Source organism: Neopelma chrysocephalum, unplaced genomic scaffold (genome assembly GCF_003984885.1).
Source record: "Neopelma chrysocephalum unplaced genomic scaffold, ASM398488v2 Primary Assembly neopelma1_137, whole genome shotgun sequence".
NCBI lineage: Eukaryota > Metazoa > Chordata > Aves > Passeriformes > Pipridae > Neopelma > Neopelma chrysocephalum.
Window position 1 is genome coordinate 814,843 of NW_020897799.1, and position 17,857 is coordinate 832,699.

At 51.5% G+C, this 17,857-nt stretch overlaps 2 protein-coding genes across 4 annotated transcripts; both read left to right on the forward strand.

Moving 5' to 3' along the window:
• Window positions 1–167: 167 nt before the first annotated feature.
• SSR2 (signal sequence receptor subunit 2) lies at window positions 168–4,764 on the forward strand. 3 transcript variants are annotated; one of them, XM_027699169.1, is made up of 6 exons: window positions 168–286; window positions 1,949–2,103; window positions 3,006–3,104; window positions 3,450–3,558; window positions 3,709–3,786; window positions 4,447–4,764. In XM_027699169.1, the coding sequence occupies exons 2-6, from the start codon at window positions 1,949–1,951 to the stop codon at window positions 4,555–4,557; spliced, it is 552 nt and encodes a 183-aa protein (XP_027554970.1). In that variant the 5' UTR covers window positions 168–286; the 3' UTR covers window positions 4,558–4,764. The 3 variants fall into 3 exon arrangements, with proteins under 3 accessions (XP_027554970.1, XP_027554971.1, XP_027554969.1); XM_027699170.1 differs by having other exon boundaries at window positions 174–292; XM_027699168.1 differs by lacking the exon at window positions 168–286 and adding an exon at window positions 513–531.
• A 1,257-nt stretch (window positions 4,765–6,021) lies between these two features.
• Window positions 6,022–14,332, forward strand: CCT3 (chaperonin containing TCP1 subunit 3). The gene is made up of 14 exons (XM_027699128.1): window positions 6,022–6,140; window positions 7,729–7,790; window positions 8,320–8,370; window positions 8,459–8,521; window positions 9,108–9,204; window positions 9,556–9,673; window positions 9,852–10,038; window positions 10,538–10,687; window positions 11,128–11,260; window positions 11,766–11,847; window positions 11,969–12,149; window positions 12,701–12,946; window positions 13,177–13,308; window positions 13,974–14,332. The coding sequence occupies exons 1-14, from the start codon at window positions 6,110–6,112 to the stop codon at window positions 14,076–14,078; spliced, it is 1,638 nt and encodes a 545-aa protein (XP_027554929.1). The 5' UTR covers window positions 6,022–6,109; the 3' UTR covers window positions 14,079–14,332.
• Window positions 14,333–17,857: the final 3,525 nt, after the last annotated feature.

The following is a 17,857-nucleotide window of genomic DNA, read 5'->3' on the forward strand; positions in this document are numbered from 1 at the left end:
GCGGGTGAATTAAGCAGAGCGACCCCAGCGCAGGGAGGGACAGTCTGGGGATCCGTGCGTCCCATCCTTGGGGAATTTCCCCCCGATCCTCCCCCGCCCCGGTCCCGTATTCCGCCACCAGGGGGCAGCACAGGGCTCTCGCTCTACGCAGGCGCGGAGTCCCCGCTGGAGGGCGAGGCCGGACTCCATTTCCCGGCGGGCAGGGGAGGCCGCGGGGCGCTGTTCAGTGTGTCACTTCCGCTGCGTCTGGGCTGACCTGGCTCTGTGGCGGCGGCGGAGACGGACGGTGAGGGCGGAGCGGCCGCCGGGGCCGATCGGGGCCGTGTCCTCGGCGCTCGGGGCGGACGGGGAGGCGGTGGGGAGGGTCTATGGGGGAGGCTCTGCTGTGGGCTCTGAGGAGTCGGGAGGGACCGGCCAGGCTCTGTCGCTGGAGAGGGTCGGGGTCTCCCGCGGGCAGCGGTGGGTGAACCCAGACTGAGCCCCTGTGCTGCCCGGATGGGCAGGAGCAGCCCACCCGGGCTGGACACGCTGGTGCGCGGCCGGAGCAGGGCAGGTGCTGAACGGGAGCTAGCACAAACACGGGCTGAGGGAGAATGGATGGAGAACAGCCCAGAAGAAAAAGACTTGGGGGTGTGGGTTGACAAGAAGCTCAACATGACCCAGCCACGTGCACTGGGAGCCCAGAAAGCCAACGCTGTGCTGGGCTCATCCCCACAGTGCAGGCAGCACGTGAGGGGGGAAATTCTGCCCCTCTGCTCTGCTGAGGTGAGATCCCCCCCCTGCAGTGGTGCCTCCAGCCCTGGGGCCTGCAGCACAGGAAGGACGTGGAGCTGCTGGAGCAGGTCCAGAGGAGGCCACGGAGATGGTCTGAGGGCTGGAGCCCCTCTGCTCTGGACACTGGCTGGGAGAGCTGGGGATGTTCAGCCTGGAGAAGAGAGGGCTCCAGGGAAACCTTAAAGCCCTTCCAGTGTCTAAAGGAGCTCCAGGAGAGATGGAGAGGGACTTTGGATGAGGGCCTGGAGTGATTGGACAAGACTTCCCACTTACCAGAGGGCAGGGTTAGATGGGATACTGGGACGAAATTCTTCCCTGTGAGGGTGGTGAGGCCCTGGCACAGGCTGCTTGGAGAAGCTGTGGCTCCCCCATCCCTGGAAGTGTTCAGGGCCAGGTTGGACAAGGCTTGGAGCAACCTGGTCTAGTGGAAGGTGTCTCTGCCCATGGCAGATGGCTGGAACTGGATGGACTTCACAGTCACATCCAAGCCTAACCACTCTGTGACTGTGAAGAGTGGAGCCCCTGACATTGGAGCAGTTTTTGCATTTCTCAGCCCCACGAAGTGTCCTCACGGGTCCTGTTTACAATGTCCCTATGGTCTCCTTGTCCTCTCAACAGGGCAGCTCCTGGGGCACTGAGTTTGGGTGAATTGGGACACCTGGCTTGGAGAGGGACTTTTGGGGATCATGAGGCTGCTGGAGGGAGTTGGTGTTTCCTCAGTGGCTGGAAATAGGAAATAAGAACAAATGTTGGAAGTGAGGAACTGGTGCTTTCTGCGAAGAACTAACTCTGTTGTGTAAGAAGGTGCTGGAAAGCTGCCAGGCTTCACAAGGGCAATTAACTGTTAATTGCTAAAACTGGTGAAACTGTTAATTTCCAGAGCTTTCAAAGTTACTGGAAGAGGCTTTGTGATCCAAGAGCTTTGCTCATTACTGAGATGTGCAGAGCCCAGAGTTGGACGCGCTGATCCTTGTGGGTCCCTCTCAACTCAGGATGTTCGATGATCCTGTAAAGGGCCATGGTACTGGCCGGGGCTTTGAAAAGGGAGGAAACTGTTGACTTTTCTTCTGTGGCTGCAGATCTGGGACATGGCTGTGCCAATTCTTACAGCCTCCCAGAAGAGAGTTCAGAGATTTCAAACAATCAGTGACGTTCCACTGACCTGTGTTTCCAGATGAAGCTCCTGCTCCTTGCCCTGTGTGCCCTGGTGTCTGTGTCCCGCTGCGAGGATGGTGCCAGGCTCCTGGCCTCCAAATCTCTGTTAAACAGATATGCAGTGGAGGGCAAGGACTTGACTTTGCAGTACAACATCTACAACGTTGGCTCAAGGTAAGCCCTGTCCAGGCTTCAGCATGAACCAGGAGCAAACATTCTGTGTGTGGCTGCAGGGCAGGAGGTGATTTCTGAATTCCATGATGTGCTGGTGCCTTTGCTCCCTTGAACTCTGAGCTTTCCAGCAGTGCCTGAAGGGTTGACCCTGCAATTTGCCTTTCCCTTCCTCTTCCCTTGCCCCTGCTTTCCCCTCATGGCTGCTCAAGCTGTCAGTCCAGCATGGACATGTAGCTCCTGTGGTGTCCTGGGACACTCTGCTCCCCATGCACACAGCTCTTTTGACTGGCTTTGTGAGCTCTTTTGCACTTTTTTTTTTTTTAATAAAAATTCCTTTTTGCTGTCAGGACTTCTCTAAGGACCTGACAAAGGTAAAACAGAACTTCCACAATGCTGGTAAAAAGCTTTATTCTCAGAATGAAAAGGTGATTGGACAAAATGCAGGAGAGTATTAAAGTGTTTGTTTTTTTTGTTTTTTAGATTTTGTTAAAGGCAGAGTCATGTATGCTGAGTGCAGTACTGCTGAGAGAACTATTTATGGTGTTGCAATATTGGACTCGTACAATATTAATGAGATACTGTAACTTTATAGGTGGGATTTGTTTATTATTTAGGCCAAAGCATGTGTCTGTGGGATGGTATCTGCCAAATCCTATCGTGGAAAAACCAGTGTGTTGCCTGTCTTTGTGGCTGTTTCTCTCAGCTGTGCCTTCCTCTCTCTGCAGTCTCTCCATAAGACACCTCAACTCTCCTCGCCATGTTGTGTTGGTGACTTTTCCTCTTTCACAAATCAGTTCTTCCATTGGGTCAGGAGGGAACTGTCAGCCCACTTTGTTGCAGATCCCATGAGCAGATGCCAAGTCTTAAGATTCCATTCTCATCCCTGCCTTTGTTGTGTTCAGTGCTGCCCTGGATGTGGAACTGTCGGATGATTCCTTCCCCCCAGAGGATTTTGGCATCGTCTCTGGCATGCTCAATGTCAAGTGGGACAGGATCGCTCCGTATCTTTTAATGGTTTGAAATTTTCTTCCCCTGAGCATCCTGCAGCTTCATCCTGTCTTCATACCCTGTCCCAGAAATTCCTACATGCCAGAGCCTGGACAGGGTGCCCAATCCAAACGCCCGCTCTTCTGGATGGTGCTGTGTAAAATTAAAGCTCCTTGCAGACAGGACCAGGTCCCTAAGTTCCTCTGCCTGGGGAGGAGCAGCTGGGTCAGCCTCGGGGGGAGGTGGGTCGGGCTGTGTGTGACCATAAGCATTTGGATCTGTCAGCAGCACTGACTTTTCCACCTGTGTTTTCTTCCTGTAATGAAATCCAACCGTTTTCCTTAACGCCCGGCTCCCAGAGCGAGTAACGTGTCCCACACCGTGGTTCTGCGGCCTCTCAAAGCTGGTTACTTCAACTTCACCTCTGCCACCATCACGTACCTGGCACAGGAGGGAGGACAGGTCGTGGTGGGTGGACGATTTAGAGGAGCCCTGCAGATCCCCCTGACCGTGCTCTTGCAGCTGCCTGGTCGGGGTGATGTCCCTGAGCTCTCACCCTGCCCAGCTCTGCCCCAAGAAGGAAAGTGGTAAAGCCTGTCTTTTCCTTGCCTTTTCCAGGTTGGTTTCACTAGTGCTCCCGGGCAAGGAGGAATCCTGGCTCAGCGTGACTTTGACAGGAGGTTCTCCCCTCACTTTGTAAGTACCTTTCAGCTGACAATGGAAATTGCACTGCAGCAGCTGCAGCCCAGCACAGTGGCTTCCTGCTGCACGTGGTGTGTGTGGCTTGTCCTGCAGTCACCTGGAGAGCTCCAGTGATATTGCAGTTAATCCCTGTCAGTTCTCCATAGGAGTATCACAGAAGCAGCCAAGAGTTTCCACCCCAGCTCCCTCTGTGGAGGAGCTGCACTGTGGGATTTGAGCCAGAAAATTGGAGAGTAGAATCTTAGAACCTCCTAGGTTGGAAGGGACCTACAAGGATCCCGGAGTCCAACTCCTGGCCCTGCACAGGACAACCCAACAATCCCACCAAGTGCCTGAGAGCGTTGTCCAAACTCCTTGAGCTCTGTCAGGTTTGGTGCTGTAACCACTTCCCTTGGGAGCCTATTCCAGTGCCTAATCACCCTCTGGGGGAAGAACTTCTTCTAATATCCAGCCTAACCCTCCCCTGACACAGCTCCGTGCTGTTCCCTCAGGTCCTGCCACTTGTCACACAGAGCAGAGATTGGTGCTGCCCCTTGTGAGGAAGCTGCAGGCTGTGGCAAAGTCTCTTCTTGGTCTCCTCCTCTGGCCTCATTGCTCTAAGACTCCTCTGGACTTGACTTGTTTTGACTTTTCTCCAACCATTTCTCCTTCTAGTTGGATTGGGCGGCATTTGGTGTGATGACCCTGCCCTCCATCGGGATCCCCCTGCTGCTGTGGTACTCGAGCAAGAGGAAGTATGACACCCCCAAGACCAAAAAGAACTGAGTGGAGAAAAATGCCACCAGCACGCCAGAGCTCAGAAAAGGACAGTCATGACCCCCCCAGAGCAGTGGGTGCTTTTGGGTTGCACTGTGCCCTGCCAGGCATTGCCTGGGCTGTGCTTGAACCCTCTCGGCAGAGGGACTTGATTGCTGTGATTGGGTGTCTTCTGGGGTTTTAAAAAAGAAACAAAGAAAACAGTAAAAAGCCCAACTAAAAGTCCCAAAATGCTTTGTCAGCCCCTTTCAAGCAGGAATCCCCCCTTGCTCCTCTGTAGCCGCAGTGATACGAGTGTGTAAGTGCCCAGAGGGTCTGTTTGTGGGGCTCTGCCCCCTGTGCTACCTCCCAGTCCCCATTTGCCCTGCTGCATCTTCTCCAGAGTGTCCTGTCTCAGGGCCCCTCTGCTGCTGCGTGCCCTATGGGAAGGAGCTTGCTCTGGTGCGCCACAGACCTGTTTTGATAGCAGATGTCAGAGCTGCTGCTTTACCCGAAGGGGCAGTACGGGAGGACCCTGTCAATGCTGTTCTCTGTCACACCAGCTTGCCCAGGGCCACGGAGGCTCTGTAAAGAGATGGGGGAGGAGAGCAAGGAGGAGGATTTTAAATTCCTCAAGAATGAGGTGCAGGGTTCCCCAGACTGTCCCCTCCTGCACTGGGGATGCTCTGCTTAATTCACCCCACCCCACACAGAGTCCAGCCTCGGGGTCCCCTGGTGTAAAGGCAGTAACAAAACAAACCTGCCGGCATTCCCGGGGAGCCTCGAGAGCTCCCCTGTGCCTGTGTTTTAAGGCAGCTGCCTCTGGTGGCAGAAAGGCCCGCGGGCCCGCCTCTGTGCACATATTCCCCCATGAACAGCCCGTGGGCACCTCACCAGGGCCGCCTCGCTGGCTTTATGTGCCGCCCCAATGCCCTTTCATCCTAGAGCTCCGAATTATGAGCCGTTGTCAATAGCTGTGTCCGCACCCCCCTCACGCCCCCTCCGACCCTCTGTCCCTGTGGGCGGCAGTAAAGGACCGTCCGGGACACAAAATGGCTGCCGGGGATTTGGGGGGGGGCACCCCCTGGCCGTGAGGGGACACCGGAGCCACGGGCGGGGCCGGGGCTGCGGGACGGGCGGGGCCGCCGTGCGGGGACAGGCGAGGCCGCCTCAGGACCCGCCGCTCCCCCGGGACCACTCTCTGAGGGGGGGGGAGGCGTCGAGGACTTTGGCTCTCAGAGCGAGCGTGGCAGCTCCATCTCGGCCCCGGTGCCCTTCGGCATGTGGGAGCTCACGCCGCCCCACCGCCCCTCGCGTTCGCGCGTGCGCACTCCACCGCCCCGCCGCGCCCCGCTTCGCGCATGCGCACTCCGCCCCGCCCCGCCCCGCCCCTGGGTGTCACTCACCAGCCGGAGGTCGGTGGGCGTTCCCGGGGTGAGGTGGTGCCGCCCTGATTGGCCTCCGGGCGCGCGCCTGCGTCACGATTGGCCGGCGAGGGGCGCGGGGCGGTGCGCGCCGTGGCGGCCCCGTGAGGCGGCAGGTCCGGGGCTCCAGAAGGTTCCGCCGCTCTCCAGCTGCCGCGATGATGGGCCCGCGCCCCGTCCTGGTCCTCAGTGAGTGCTGCCTCCCCGGCCCGGCCCCCCCGGCGGGGTCCCAGGGTGGAGGGTGAGGGGAGGGCAGCGCCGCGCCCCCACCCCGCTTTGCTGCTCGGCCGCCCCGCCGCCATGTTGGGTCCCCTCATGGCCGGGCGCTCCCTCACGGAGCGTGGCCCGGGCGGGCCCGCTCTGCTCCCAGGGGTCCGCCGGGCACCGCTGCCGCCAGCGGCGCGTCTGAACTGCCTCTGGTAGCCCCCTACCCACAGCTTCGGCCTGGCCGCTCTGTGCGCCCTGCGCGGAAGATCTTTGGCCCCGCTACTGTCAGGCCTTTCCCGGCAGCTCTCCGGTTCTCTTTCCCGTTTTTTGTCGGGCCTTTTCAGCGCGTTTCTTTGTGCTATTCCGTTTGAATCCCCTGTGAACCCCAGTTCTCAGGCCCCCCAGCATTGGAAGCTCATGCAGCTGCCCGAGCGAGTCCAGAGGAGGCCACGGAGATGTTCCGAGGGCTGGAGCCCCTCTGCTCTGGAGCCAAGCTGGGAGAGCTGGGGGTGTTAACCTGGAGAGGAGAAGGCTCCAGGGAGACTTTAGAGCTCCTTCCAGTGCCTAAAGGAGCTCCAGGAGAGCTGGAGAGGGACTTAGGACAAGGGAGAATGGCTTCCCACTGCCAGAGGGCAGGGTTAGATGGGATATTGAGAAGAAATTCTTCCCTGTGAGGGAAGTGAGTCACTAGCATAGGCATAGGCTGCCCAGAGAAGCTGTGGCTGCCCCCTCCCTTGAAGTGTTCCAAGGCCAGGTTGGATGGGGCTCGGAGCAACCTGGGATAGTGGAAGATGTCCCTGCCCGTGGAAGGGGTTTGGAACTAGATGGTCTTTAGGTCCCTTCCAACTCAAACCATTTTATGATTCTCTCACCACTCTCCAATACAAGGATTTATTTCTGCTTGGGTATCACATTCCCATCTCTCCATCCGCTCCATTCCCTATTAGCCTAGTAGGCAGACTGTTGGAGCCCAGGGCCCCTTTTGTTCTGTCTTACACCTCTCCATGTGGATGCACCTACTTCTGAGTAAATCTGTGCACACCTGGGCCAGGCTTGTAATAGCAGAAGAGCAGCCTTGAGCTCTAGGGCAAAGCCTGTTGACAGCTGGTCCCAGCTGTGATTGTGAGCCTGTGGTACCCCAGGAGCTGCTCACCCTCATGTGCCAAAGGCAACACCAATGGATTAACTTCATGTTCACCCAGTTCTTTGAGCTATGCCTAAGCCTCTGTAACTTTTTGTGATTGAACAGTGCTGTGCAACAGCACCTCCTCGGCCGTGTGGGATCTGGCAGATCCTAGTGAGTCCCTGCAGTTTGATTTTCTGGGGCAATAGGTTTCTGTTTCAGGGTTGCAAAGCTTTGTCTCAGTTAGGATGCTCACAAGGAGTTCTGTTATAATAGGGAGTGTTTTTCGCTGACACTCTTCTGTGTGTTTCTCATCATGACTGCAGTATTTATAATGTAAACTCTGCATTTAGAACTGGTCGCATGTCATATGTGTGTGACTGAGAGGTGTGGCTGCATCCTTGCTGCATTGTACTTGATTAAATTCATTTTTTCTGTGTGCTTTAGGTCAGAACACAAAACGTGAGTCTGGAAGAAAAGTCCAGACAGGAAACATCACTGCTGCGAAGGTACCAAATTCTCGTATCAGGCTGTTTTGATTATTTTTTTTCTCCGTGTGTGTGTATTTTTATATTTCTGAGGGAAAGCTGGATCTGAAGCATATTTTCTCTAGTCTATATGAACCCAGAATAGGAGAAGCAACATAGAAAATAATTTCCTGTGTTAACAGAAGATATTTTTATACTTTTATATAAAAATTCTGTATAAAAAATAAAACATCTGCACTGTTCATATAAGGGGTGCCCTATAACTGCACATGGAGGGGTTTAACCCACCAAACCCCCTTTCTCTGCAAAGTCTGAAAGCACCTCAGTTTTGACATCTGACTGAGATAATAATACAGTGTAGTACCAGTGCCCTTATAAACCCTATGTTCTCATTTCCAGACAGTTCTTAAACCTTGTCTGCATCTCAGCCATGGCAGAGTTGTTGGGTCACTTAAATTTCACAGGGACTGCTGGTTTCAGACCCGCTATGGGGTTTTTTTAGACTTTTTGATGCTTACCTGTAGTACTTCATTTCTTTGGTTTCCCCTAGACCATTGCTGACATTATCCGAACATGTTTAGGACCAAGAGCTATGATGAAGGTAAGAACTTGCACTGTTCTGTGGGGTGTTTCTAGGCAGCTGCATCACCAGTGTTGCAGCACAAGTATTGGTTTTCTTGTGGTTGCAGATGCTTTTGGACCCCATGGGTGGCATTGTGATGACCAACGATGGCAATGCTATTCTTAGAGAAGTAAGTTTCTCCTGAAGGATTGTCTTGCCTAACACGTGAGTTGGAATATTCTAGAGTCTTGGGTGCCAATAGAGCTGTATGATCTCATCTGTCCTGAGAGCCAGCAAGTACTAACAAGCTCCACCAAGAAAGGTGCTCACTGGGGAGGAGTGAAACATTTCCAGCAAATGCTCTTGTTCCGCAGAAATGTAGGTTTGATCCTGGGATGGGAAGTTTTCATGGAGGTTTTGTACGACTGTTGTAAATGCTTTGGTAATTGTAGCTATAATCAGTTGCATCAAGATCTTCTGAGTAGACAGCGATGTTCACAATGCCATGTAATGATACCAAGAAATTATTTTCTCTCTAGTACAAGTGCTGTTAAAAGAACATCCAAAAAACTCTAATGCCTGAAAAACTGTGAGGGACACAACATTGTCAAATACAAAGACTTGGTTTTGGTCAAAAAAGAAGGAAGAGCTTTGCTGTGGTTGTGCAGAATGCCTTTAAAACTGTATTAAAGCTGTGATATTTGTTCCATTGAGCAACGCAAGATGTTTCTGCTTTAGTATTCTGGAACAAATCCATACCCCTTGCTCCTGCACAGATCCAAGTCCAGCATCCAGCCGCAAAATCAATGATAGAGATCAGCCGCACGCAGGATGAAGAAGTTGGAGATGGGACCACATCTGTCATTATCCTTGGTAAGGAGGCTGACTCAGACACAGTTTGTTTAGAGGCTGGAGTTTGCCCTCTTTGGTTATTAGGACCCATAATGAGTTATTTACCAACCTTAAAATGGATAATTTTTTTTTTTTACTGTGCAAGAGCATGCTTTGTTCATGAGACCCTTAGGTGATCAGCTCCATGCTTTGGGAAGTTGTGCTTTCCCTGGGATAACCACCACTAAGGGTAAAGAAAGGTATAGGTGATGTTAGAGCTTCTTGCATGGGTAGAAGATACATTTTGTCTGGTATGCTGCTCTTCTGTCTTGAGTGGCAATTATCCTCCTAATTTATCTGAGGGATTTTGATTTATTTTTAATTTTTTTTTAGCTGGAGAGATGCTGTCTGTTGCTGAACACTTTCTTGAACAGCAGATGCACCCAACTGTGATCATCTGGGCTTATCGTAAGGCTCTGGATGACATGATCAGTATTCTGAAGAAAATTGGGTAAGTATGGGCTGGTGGGAGTTAGAAAGGAGGGATGTGGGCTTTGTGTGCTGCTTCAAGCAGCTGCTGCTTTAGGCAGTTATGTTAGAATACAACTTAACATAATTGGAGAGGGACTCAAAGAGACAAATAGCTTGGAGTAATACTTAGTTTGCTCTTTGGTTTTTCTTTGTCCCAGCACTCCAGTGGATGTGAACAACAAAGAGATGATGCTTAAAATAATAAAGAGTGCGATAAACACAAAGGCAATAAACCGCTGGTCTGACTTGGCCTGTAGCATCGCTCTTGATGCCGTTAAGACTGTGGAGTTTGAAGAAAATGGCAGAAGGGAAATTGATATTAAAAAATACGCAAAAGTAGAAAAGGTGAGTGTGTCCTGAACTGTTTCTTATGCCTGCGTGCCCCTTTCTCGTTCTCAAATAGCTGACTGTGGGGTGCAGTGGGAAGAATTTTGTGTTACCTCTCTGCAGTCCACAGACATAACCACCCTCAAAGATATTTCAGTCAGTGCTGTCAGCTTCGCTGGTTTGCACTGCAAACAGGGGCTGTTATTTCAACCCTTTTGGAATATTTGTCAAAAAGATAATTTCAGTTGCATTTGGAAGATGGAAGACGAAATGTCTTGCCAGGCAGTAGGATGTGAAAAGTTTCTTAAGCTCTTCCACAGCTTCTCACTTGAAATCTAAGTCAACATGCATGTAAAATTAAATTTTGTATCGTGACCTGGATGCACTATGATTACTTGGAAGAGGTTTTCCCTTTTCTGTACGTGGGACAGACAGTTTCAGGAGAAACCTTCAGATACACAGGTTTTTGTGGACTAAACTGACTCGTCTCATTTCCCCCCTTCCTTGTGTCTGTCAGATTCCAGGTGGTTTTAGTGAAGACTCATGTGTTTTGCGTGGAATCATGGTGAATAAAGATGTGACCCATCCCAGAATGCGTCGCCTTATTAAGAATCCACGCATTGTCCTTCTGGATTGTTCTCTAGAGTACAAGAAAGGAGAGAGCCAGGTAAAGTGGGTCCTGTTGGAGATGTCCACCACTCTTGATTTAGGACATGTAAAGTGAACAAATGCAGATGGCTTGTTAAAAGCGCAAGTGGTGAAAGGCTTTCTGTGTTGTGCCTCTCAAAGGCGTTCTGCACATGTGGGCTAATTCTGCTGTGGAGTCCAGAAAAACAGGAGTGAGGCCACAGCGCTTTGACTCATTGAAGCAGCTACAGCAGTTTGTGTATCTATGTGCTGGTAAAGAGCCAAAGAAATATTTCTGAGCTTGAACTAATGCTAAGGCTCAACTGACACGATGTCACAGTTTATTTGATCTGTGGTGTTCATCCCTGACTCTTTCCCTGGTGATACTGGAGGAGTTTAGCTGCTTGACCTGGGGGATGTGTGTCTAACATGGTGAAGGGTTGGGACGAACACACTGAGCTGTTTACATGTCTTGTGCAGACTGACATTGAAATTACACGAGAGGAAGACTTTGCCCGCATCCTGCAGATGGAGGAGGAGTACATTCAGCAAATGTGTGAGGATCTGATAAGAGTCAAGCCAGATCTAGTCATCACAGAAAAAGGAGTTTCTGGTAATAGCACACATGATCCTTCTTTGTGTTGAATTCATTTCACTGAGGTTCATGATGTTAAATGGTGGTAAATTCATGGTTCAGAAACTTGAAAAGAAACGAAAAAAAAAACCCAATAGCAAATTAGCACAACTCCCCCCCAAACCTGGTGTGGAACCTAGTTTTGGTTTGTATTTTAGCTTTCTAGCAAATAGTTGTACACTGCGGGCATTGAAGTTGGTCCTTGGTGTTGCCATGTGAACTTGGACTCTTACAATAATATTTTGCTTTTTCAGCATTTTGGAAAGAGACCAAAATACAAGTGAGGCCAAGTCTTACATTTTTGAGAGCTGTGCTGCCATTTTGCCTTGCAGCCTGGTTTAAGAAGCTACGTTTAGGGTTTTTTCCATAATCCTTTTTGCTTTAAAGACTGGAACTAGAATAGCTGAATTGATCACTGATAAACACATAAAATTTGTCACGATACCACTGATTCATCACTAAATTTGCAAAAATCTCGTTTCAGACCTGGCCCAGCACTACCTGATGAGAGCCAACATTACTGCCATCCGCAGGGTGCGGAAGACTGACAACAACCGGATCGCCAGGTAAGTGCTGGCTCCTGGTTGGAGCCCGTTCCTGCTGTGCATGGCATGGGCGTGTTCTGATCCTGCTCCTTCTCCCCAGTTCTTATCTGTGAGTGTCTGATGTGATGTTTTGGTGTTCCAGGGCCTGCGGAGCTCGCATCGTCAGTCGCACAGATGAGCTCAGGGAGGAGGATGTGGGAACTGGTGCCAGGCTCTTTGAAGTGAAAAAAATAGGAGATGAGTATTTTGCCTTCATCACTGATTGCAAAGACCCCAAGGCTTGCACTATCATCCTGCGGGGAGCCAGCAAGGAAATCTTAGCGGTAAGTGTGAGGAGGGTGAGCATGGGTTGCTTCACCTCCTGTCCCAACCACCTTTGTGGTGTCAGTAAGTCATGGCCAGCAGACTGTGGGCTTTCACCTGGTGTGATGCTCCAGTTAATAATGAGAGGGGCAGGAGAGCTGGGGAAGGGTCTGGAGCACAAGGAGCAGCTGAGGGAGCTGGGGGGTCCCAACAGGGACCTCTGAGTCTCTCTACTGCTACCTGACAGCAGGTTGTAGCCAGGTGGGAGTCAGGCTCTTCACCCTGGTAACATGTGACAGAACAAGAGGAAATGGCCTCAGGTTGCACCAGAGGAGGTTTAGATTGGATATTAGGGAAAATTTTTTCATGGAAAGTGTGGTCAGGCACTGGCACAGGCTGCCCAGGGCAGTGGTGGAGAGTCCCCATTCCTGGAGGGGTTTAACAGCCATGTGGATGTGGCACCTGGGGACATGGGTTAGTGGTGGCCTTGGCAGTGCTGAGGGAATGGTTGGACTCTGATCTTAGAGGGCTTTTGTAACCTCAGGAATCCTGTGATCTGTGCCTGTTGCAGGAGGTGGAGCGCAACCTGCAGGATGCCATGCAGGTGTGCCGGAATGTCCTCATGGACCCGCAGCTGGTGCCGGGCGGGGGAGCCACCGAAATGGCTGTGTCCCATGCACTGACCGAGAGGTCCAAGGGCATGACAGGTGTGGAGCAGTGGCCCTACCGTGCAGTGGCCCAGGCTCTGGAGGTCATTCCCCGGACGCTGATCCAGAACTGTGGCGCCAGTACCATCCGTGTTCTGACCTCACTCAGGGTAAGGAATGGGGCACCAGGAGGGAGTCAGCCCCTTCCCGCTCTGCGCAGCCCTAGGGATCAGTCACCCTTCACAGCAGTGCCTTTGTCAGGCTGCCAGTAACGTTCTTGTATGAACTCCAAAATTGAGACTATTCTAATGGCCTGTTACTGTTTCCTGAGCCCATGGTCACTGTGAGTTTCTAGAGGGGAATTTGCTGTCTCACTCCACACCTGTCTTTCTGCTTCCAGGCCAAGCACACCCAGGAAGGCAGCCAGACATGGGGGGTGAATGGGGAGACTGGAGCCCTGGTTGACATGAAAGAGCTAGGGATCTGGGAGCCCTTGGCTGTCAAGCTGCAGACCTACAAAACAGCCGTGGAGGTAAGGAGAGGTGGGAACTCCAGAGCCTCTGTGGCATATCCCTTGTGAGAGGAGGATGTCCCTCCCTTTGCACTGGGGTGATTGGGTGGGTGTCACACACCCAGCATGGGCTGTGCAGGTGTCTGAGCTTGCTGCTGTCAAAGGTGAGATGATGAGAGTTGTGGGAGCCCAGACTCAGGCTTTCCCAAAGCTTGATCCTGTGGCTAAAATTCAGCATATTTCATCCCACCTTTTCCTCCAAATGGTTCTCACAGGGACAGGCTGCTCCCAGGGCCAAACAGAGCTGCATGTGAGCGATCCCATGCCAGCAGCATGCTGGAATTGTCAGTGCCCTGGGTGCTTTATGCTGGCTGGGGCTGCTGTGTGTCAGCTGCCCCCCTCATTACAGATCCTGCCATTCTCTCACTGGTGTTGGATCAAAGGCTGTTCCTCAAAGGGACACTGTGTCTGTTCTCTGTCAGTCAACGAGAAAAGATGGTTTCCATGGTGGGGGGGTAAAGCAACCAACCCCTTGCTGCTCCCACGTGCCTGCAAGGCACAGTGTCCCTTCTCCTGTGCTGAAAGAACCATGGGCTGGTGGTTGCATGGCATGTGGGCTGGGCAGGCTGGGTTTTGGTTTTTGTGCTGAGCTCCTGACGAGCCCTGGGTGCGGGGTTTCTCTGCAGACTGCTGTTCTCCTCCTCCGTATTGATGATATCGTGTCGGGGCACAAAAAGAAGGGTGACAACCAAAGCAAGCAGCCCGCGGCACCCGAGGCAGCCCAGGAGTGAGGGGTTGAGTCTCCACCAGAGAGAACCAGCTGCCTTGACCTTGACATAGGGATGAGCTCTCAATGCAGCAACCCAGTGCTGAGGCTGAGCCGGGGAAGGTTTGTCTGAAGTCTGGGAGGGATGGAGAAAACCCTGGACATGGGGAAAAGTCTGTTGCTGTTGGTGTCTCTGCACTGGGGGACACTGCTCCTGGGGTGAGGGTTCCAGACTGAAACTTCTCCTCTTTGCCCCAAAATAAACATGTTGTTTCAGGCTCTGTGTGTTTAATGCCCATGGTAGAGAAGGGGGGTGCGGGCAAGTAGGTCTGCGACAACCCCAGGAGGTTCAGTGAGGCCAAGGACAGGTGCTGAACCTGCATCCAGGCAACCCCAAGCACAAACACAGTCCCAGGGAGAAGGACTTGGGGGTGTGGGTTGACAAGAAGCTCAACGTGACCCAGCCAGGTGCACTGGGAGCCCAGAAAGCCAATGCTATGCCAGGCTCATCCCCAGCAGCACATGATGGGGGGATTCTGCCCCTCTCCTCTGCTGAGACTCCACCTGCAATGCTGCCTCCAGCGCTGGGCCCCCCAGCACAGGAAGGATGTGCAAGGAGGAGCAAGTCCAGAGAATGAGATACGGGAGGAAAAAATTCCTTCCTGTGAGGGTGGCGAGGCACTGGCACAGGTTGCCCGGAGAAGCTGTGGATGCCCCATCTCTGGGAAGTGTTCAAGGCCAGGTTGGACAAGGCTTGGAGCAACCTGTTGGAAGGGGTTTGGACCTAGGTGGTCTTTAAGGTCCCTTCCAACCCAAAGCAGTCTTGTTCTGTGATTCCCTTTATCACTTCACTACAATTCTGTGACAGCCCACGGAAGCAGGAAATCCCCTTCTGTGAGCCTGGCTGGAGCAATTTCTAGCTCCATGCACGCCGCAGGCAACGCAGCTTTGTGAGCACAGTGGTCAAAACAAGGCAGCGTCTGTCATGCTATTCCTTTTATTACAAAGCCCTCAGTACCTCAACACACCTCAACCCTGCACAGAGCAGCCAGAAAGAACAGCCACAATGCAGTTGTAGCAGGATGCTCTGTTCTTGGAATGTGGTCAAGCAACTCAAGCGGTGCCCTATTTGCAAGGATGTTAGTGGTGGACTGAGAGGGGGTGTGTCATGCTGGGTTTGGTGTTGAATTATGCTAAAACTAGTCTAACTCAAATTACCTCAAAGTTAACATCCCAATAGTGAAGCAAAGATTTGGCAGATACGGTAAAGTATCATTATCTAAAACTGCTAAGCTGTCACAATTGGGCCAGAGCCTGACAGTCAATCACTTCATACGATAAAGGTCCAGTCCACTTTCATATGGCAAGTTCTTCTAACATACACCTTCCATGGAGCAGGTGTGTGTGGAGATTCCCCCCTGAGCAGGGGACATCTCTCAAGGTTACTCCTCGAGGCTGAGTGAAAGAGATATACCCACAGCTGTTGGTATGGGTGAGTTACATCAACCTCTACTTAGTAACTCTTTCTTTCTTTTCTGGTAGCTTTGATATAAATGCTTGGATATAGTGCACTATACTACACTACACTATGCTATACTAGTAATTTTAGCTTCTATACTGTGTAGTAAATAATTTGGATTAAGATATTTTTGTCTAATCCTTTATCATAATAAATATTTTTATATAAATATATCTGATTTGCCATCCTTAGTCCTGCAGCACAAAGTTGTACAAAGGTTCAATTGCACCTCTATAATTCCTTAAACCATTGGCAGTCTGTGGCTAAGATTGGATTCAGCTGCACCCAGACTCCTGTCTGAGAAGGAGTTTAAAAAGCAAGGGAACCCTTTCTGCACCTCATGACTCAATGGGAGGGCTTCTCTAATACACTTTGTCTGAAGCTCCTACTCCACCTGCAATAGAAGTTCTCTGCTTAACAAAACACAAAGCTTCCGAGACAACAGCATTGACAGGGACCTTCCGTATGTCTCCCTTTGGGACAGAGCTGCAGCAATATTAGAGTGCCTGCTACAGGTCTTTTCAAATGAATATGTCCTGTGCTGAGTTGTCAATAACCAAAATAGCCTATATGTGATTAAAAAAATGTAAAAACTAATCAAAATAGTATAAAAATATAAAATTTGTAGGAGAGGGGCCAAGGGATAAACACATGTACGATTTTAACCTGTCAGGCTTTCAGTATTCAAATAACAAATTACATCAAATGACATTTATTTGACCTGATGAGTTCATGGCTCTCAGGTGCCACTGTTGCCCAGGGTGACACAAAGTAGGTTAAAAAATGCTCTATTATTGACCCTCTCCAAGGTATTTTAAAACAAGCATTGTTACATATCAGAAAGGTTATACTGGTTATGAAGAGAAAATAAACTATGTATTTTACAAAGAATTGAAGCTTTTTCTCAGAAGGAATACTGTCCATATAGTGATGCGTTGCATGAACATTTGATGGTTCTGGGGTGATGGTTCTGATATGAATAATAAAGTCTAAAATTAAATAAAGTTTAAAGTCTAAAATACAAAACTAGAATAAAGACAAATAAAATAAAGCATTGAGAAAATAAAATAAAGAGCCTAAATAAAAAAACCTAAAATCAAATATCTCTGCACTGGAGGAAGGAACTGCATCAACCCCCCCTGAACTCAAAACATTCCCTGACTCCCAACCCCTTCCCCCCAAAAAATACCCAAACTCCCTCTCATTGCAGCCAGGTTCCGGGGGGGGGCAAAGCCCCCCAGAATGCCTCCCAGCTCCATTTTGAGGTGTCCCGCTCCATTTTGCCTCCCCCCACCTCTATTTGAGGTCCCCCATCCATTTTGGGGCATTATTTGGGACTTTATTGGGGGTTTATTGCTGGGACGGTGGTGCAGGGGGCTTATCGGGGTTGACCCCTGTTTTGGGGTCCTCCCCCATAGTAACGGGGTTCTGCACACATGCTCACACACACACACACACACACGTGTGCACGCTCACACAGTTGTGCACACTCACACGTGCTCACACACGTGCGTGCTCACGTGTGCTCACACACACAGAGTTGTGCACACACGTGCTCACACACACAGAGTTGTGCATGCTTACCTGTGCTAACACACAGACAGTGTGCTCACACATGTCAGTGCCCTCAGGCCTAACCCCTCCCAGCACCCCCTGCACTCCCATGCTCTCACATGTATGTGGCACTTGTGTCTCCACCCTCCCCGTGTCTGTGTCTGTGTTTGGGGGATCCCAGCTGGAGATCTGACCACCCCTTTTGTACCACACCACCCCCCAGTTCATCTCCAGGGTGCCACCCCCCCATGACAGAGCCCTCCAAGGCCCCAGTGACATCCCAAACCCCTCAGGGGCACCCCAAAACCTCCCTAGTGAAACCCTAAAACCCACACAGGCAAACCCAGAACACCCCCCACAGTGAGTCCCCTTTTCAGCCCCCCAGACCAACTGCAACAACTACAACCAGGGTACCCCATGGCCTGAGCCCCCCTATGGCCGAACCCCCTGAAGCCAGGGTTTGGGGGTGCAGAGGAGGCTTAGGAGGGTCCCAGTACTCATCCTCCCATGTCAGAGCCCCCTAAGGTGAGATTTCTGAGGAGAACCCTAAAATGGGGAGACACACTCAAAATGGAGGGAAGGAACACCAAGGGGGACTGGGGGGACCCTAAAGTGGAGGGGGGCCCTCAAAATGATGGGGGGAACCTTGAAGTACAGAGGGGCACCCTAATATATAGGGGGAAGACCCCCGAATGGAGGAGGGAGAACACAAAAATGTAGGGAAGGATTGC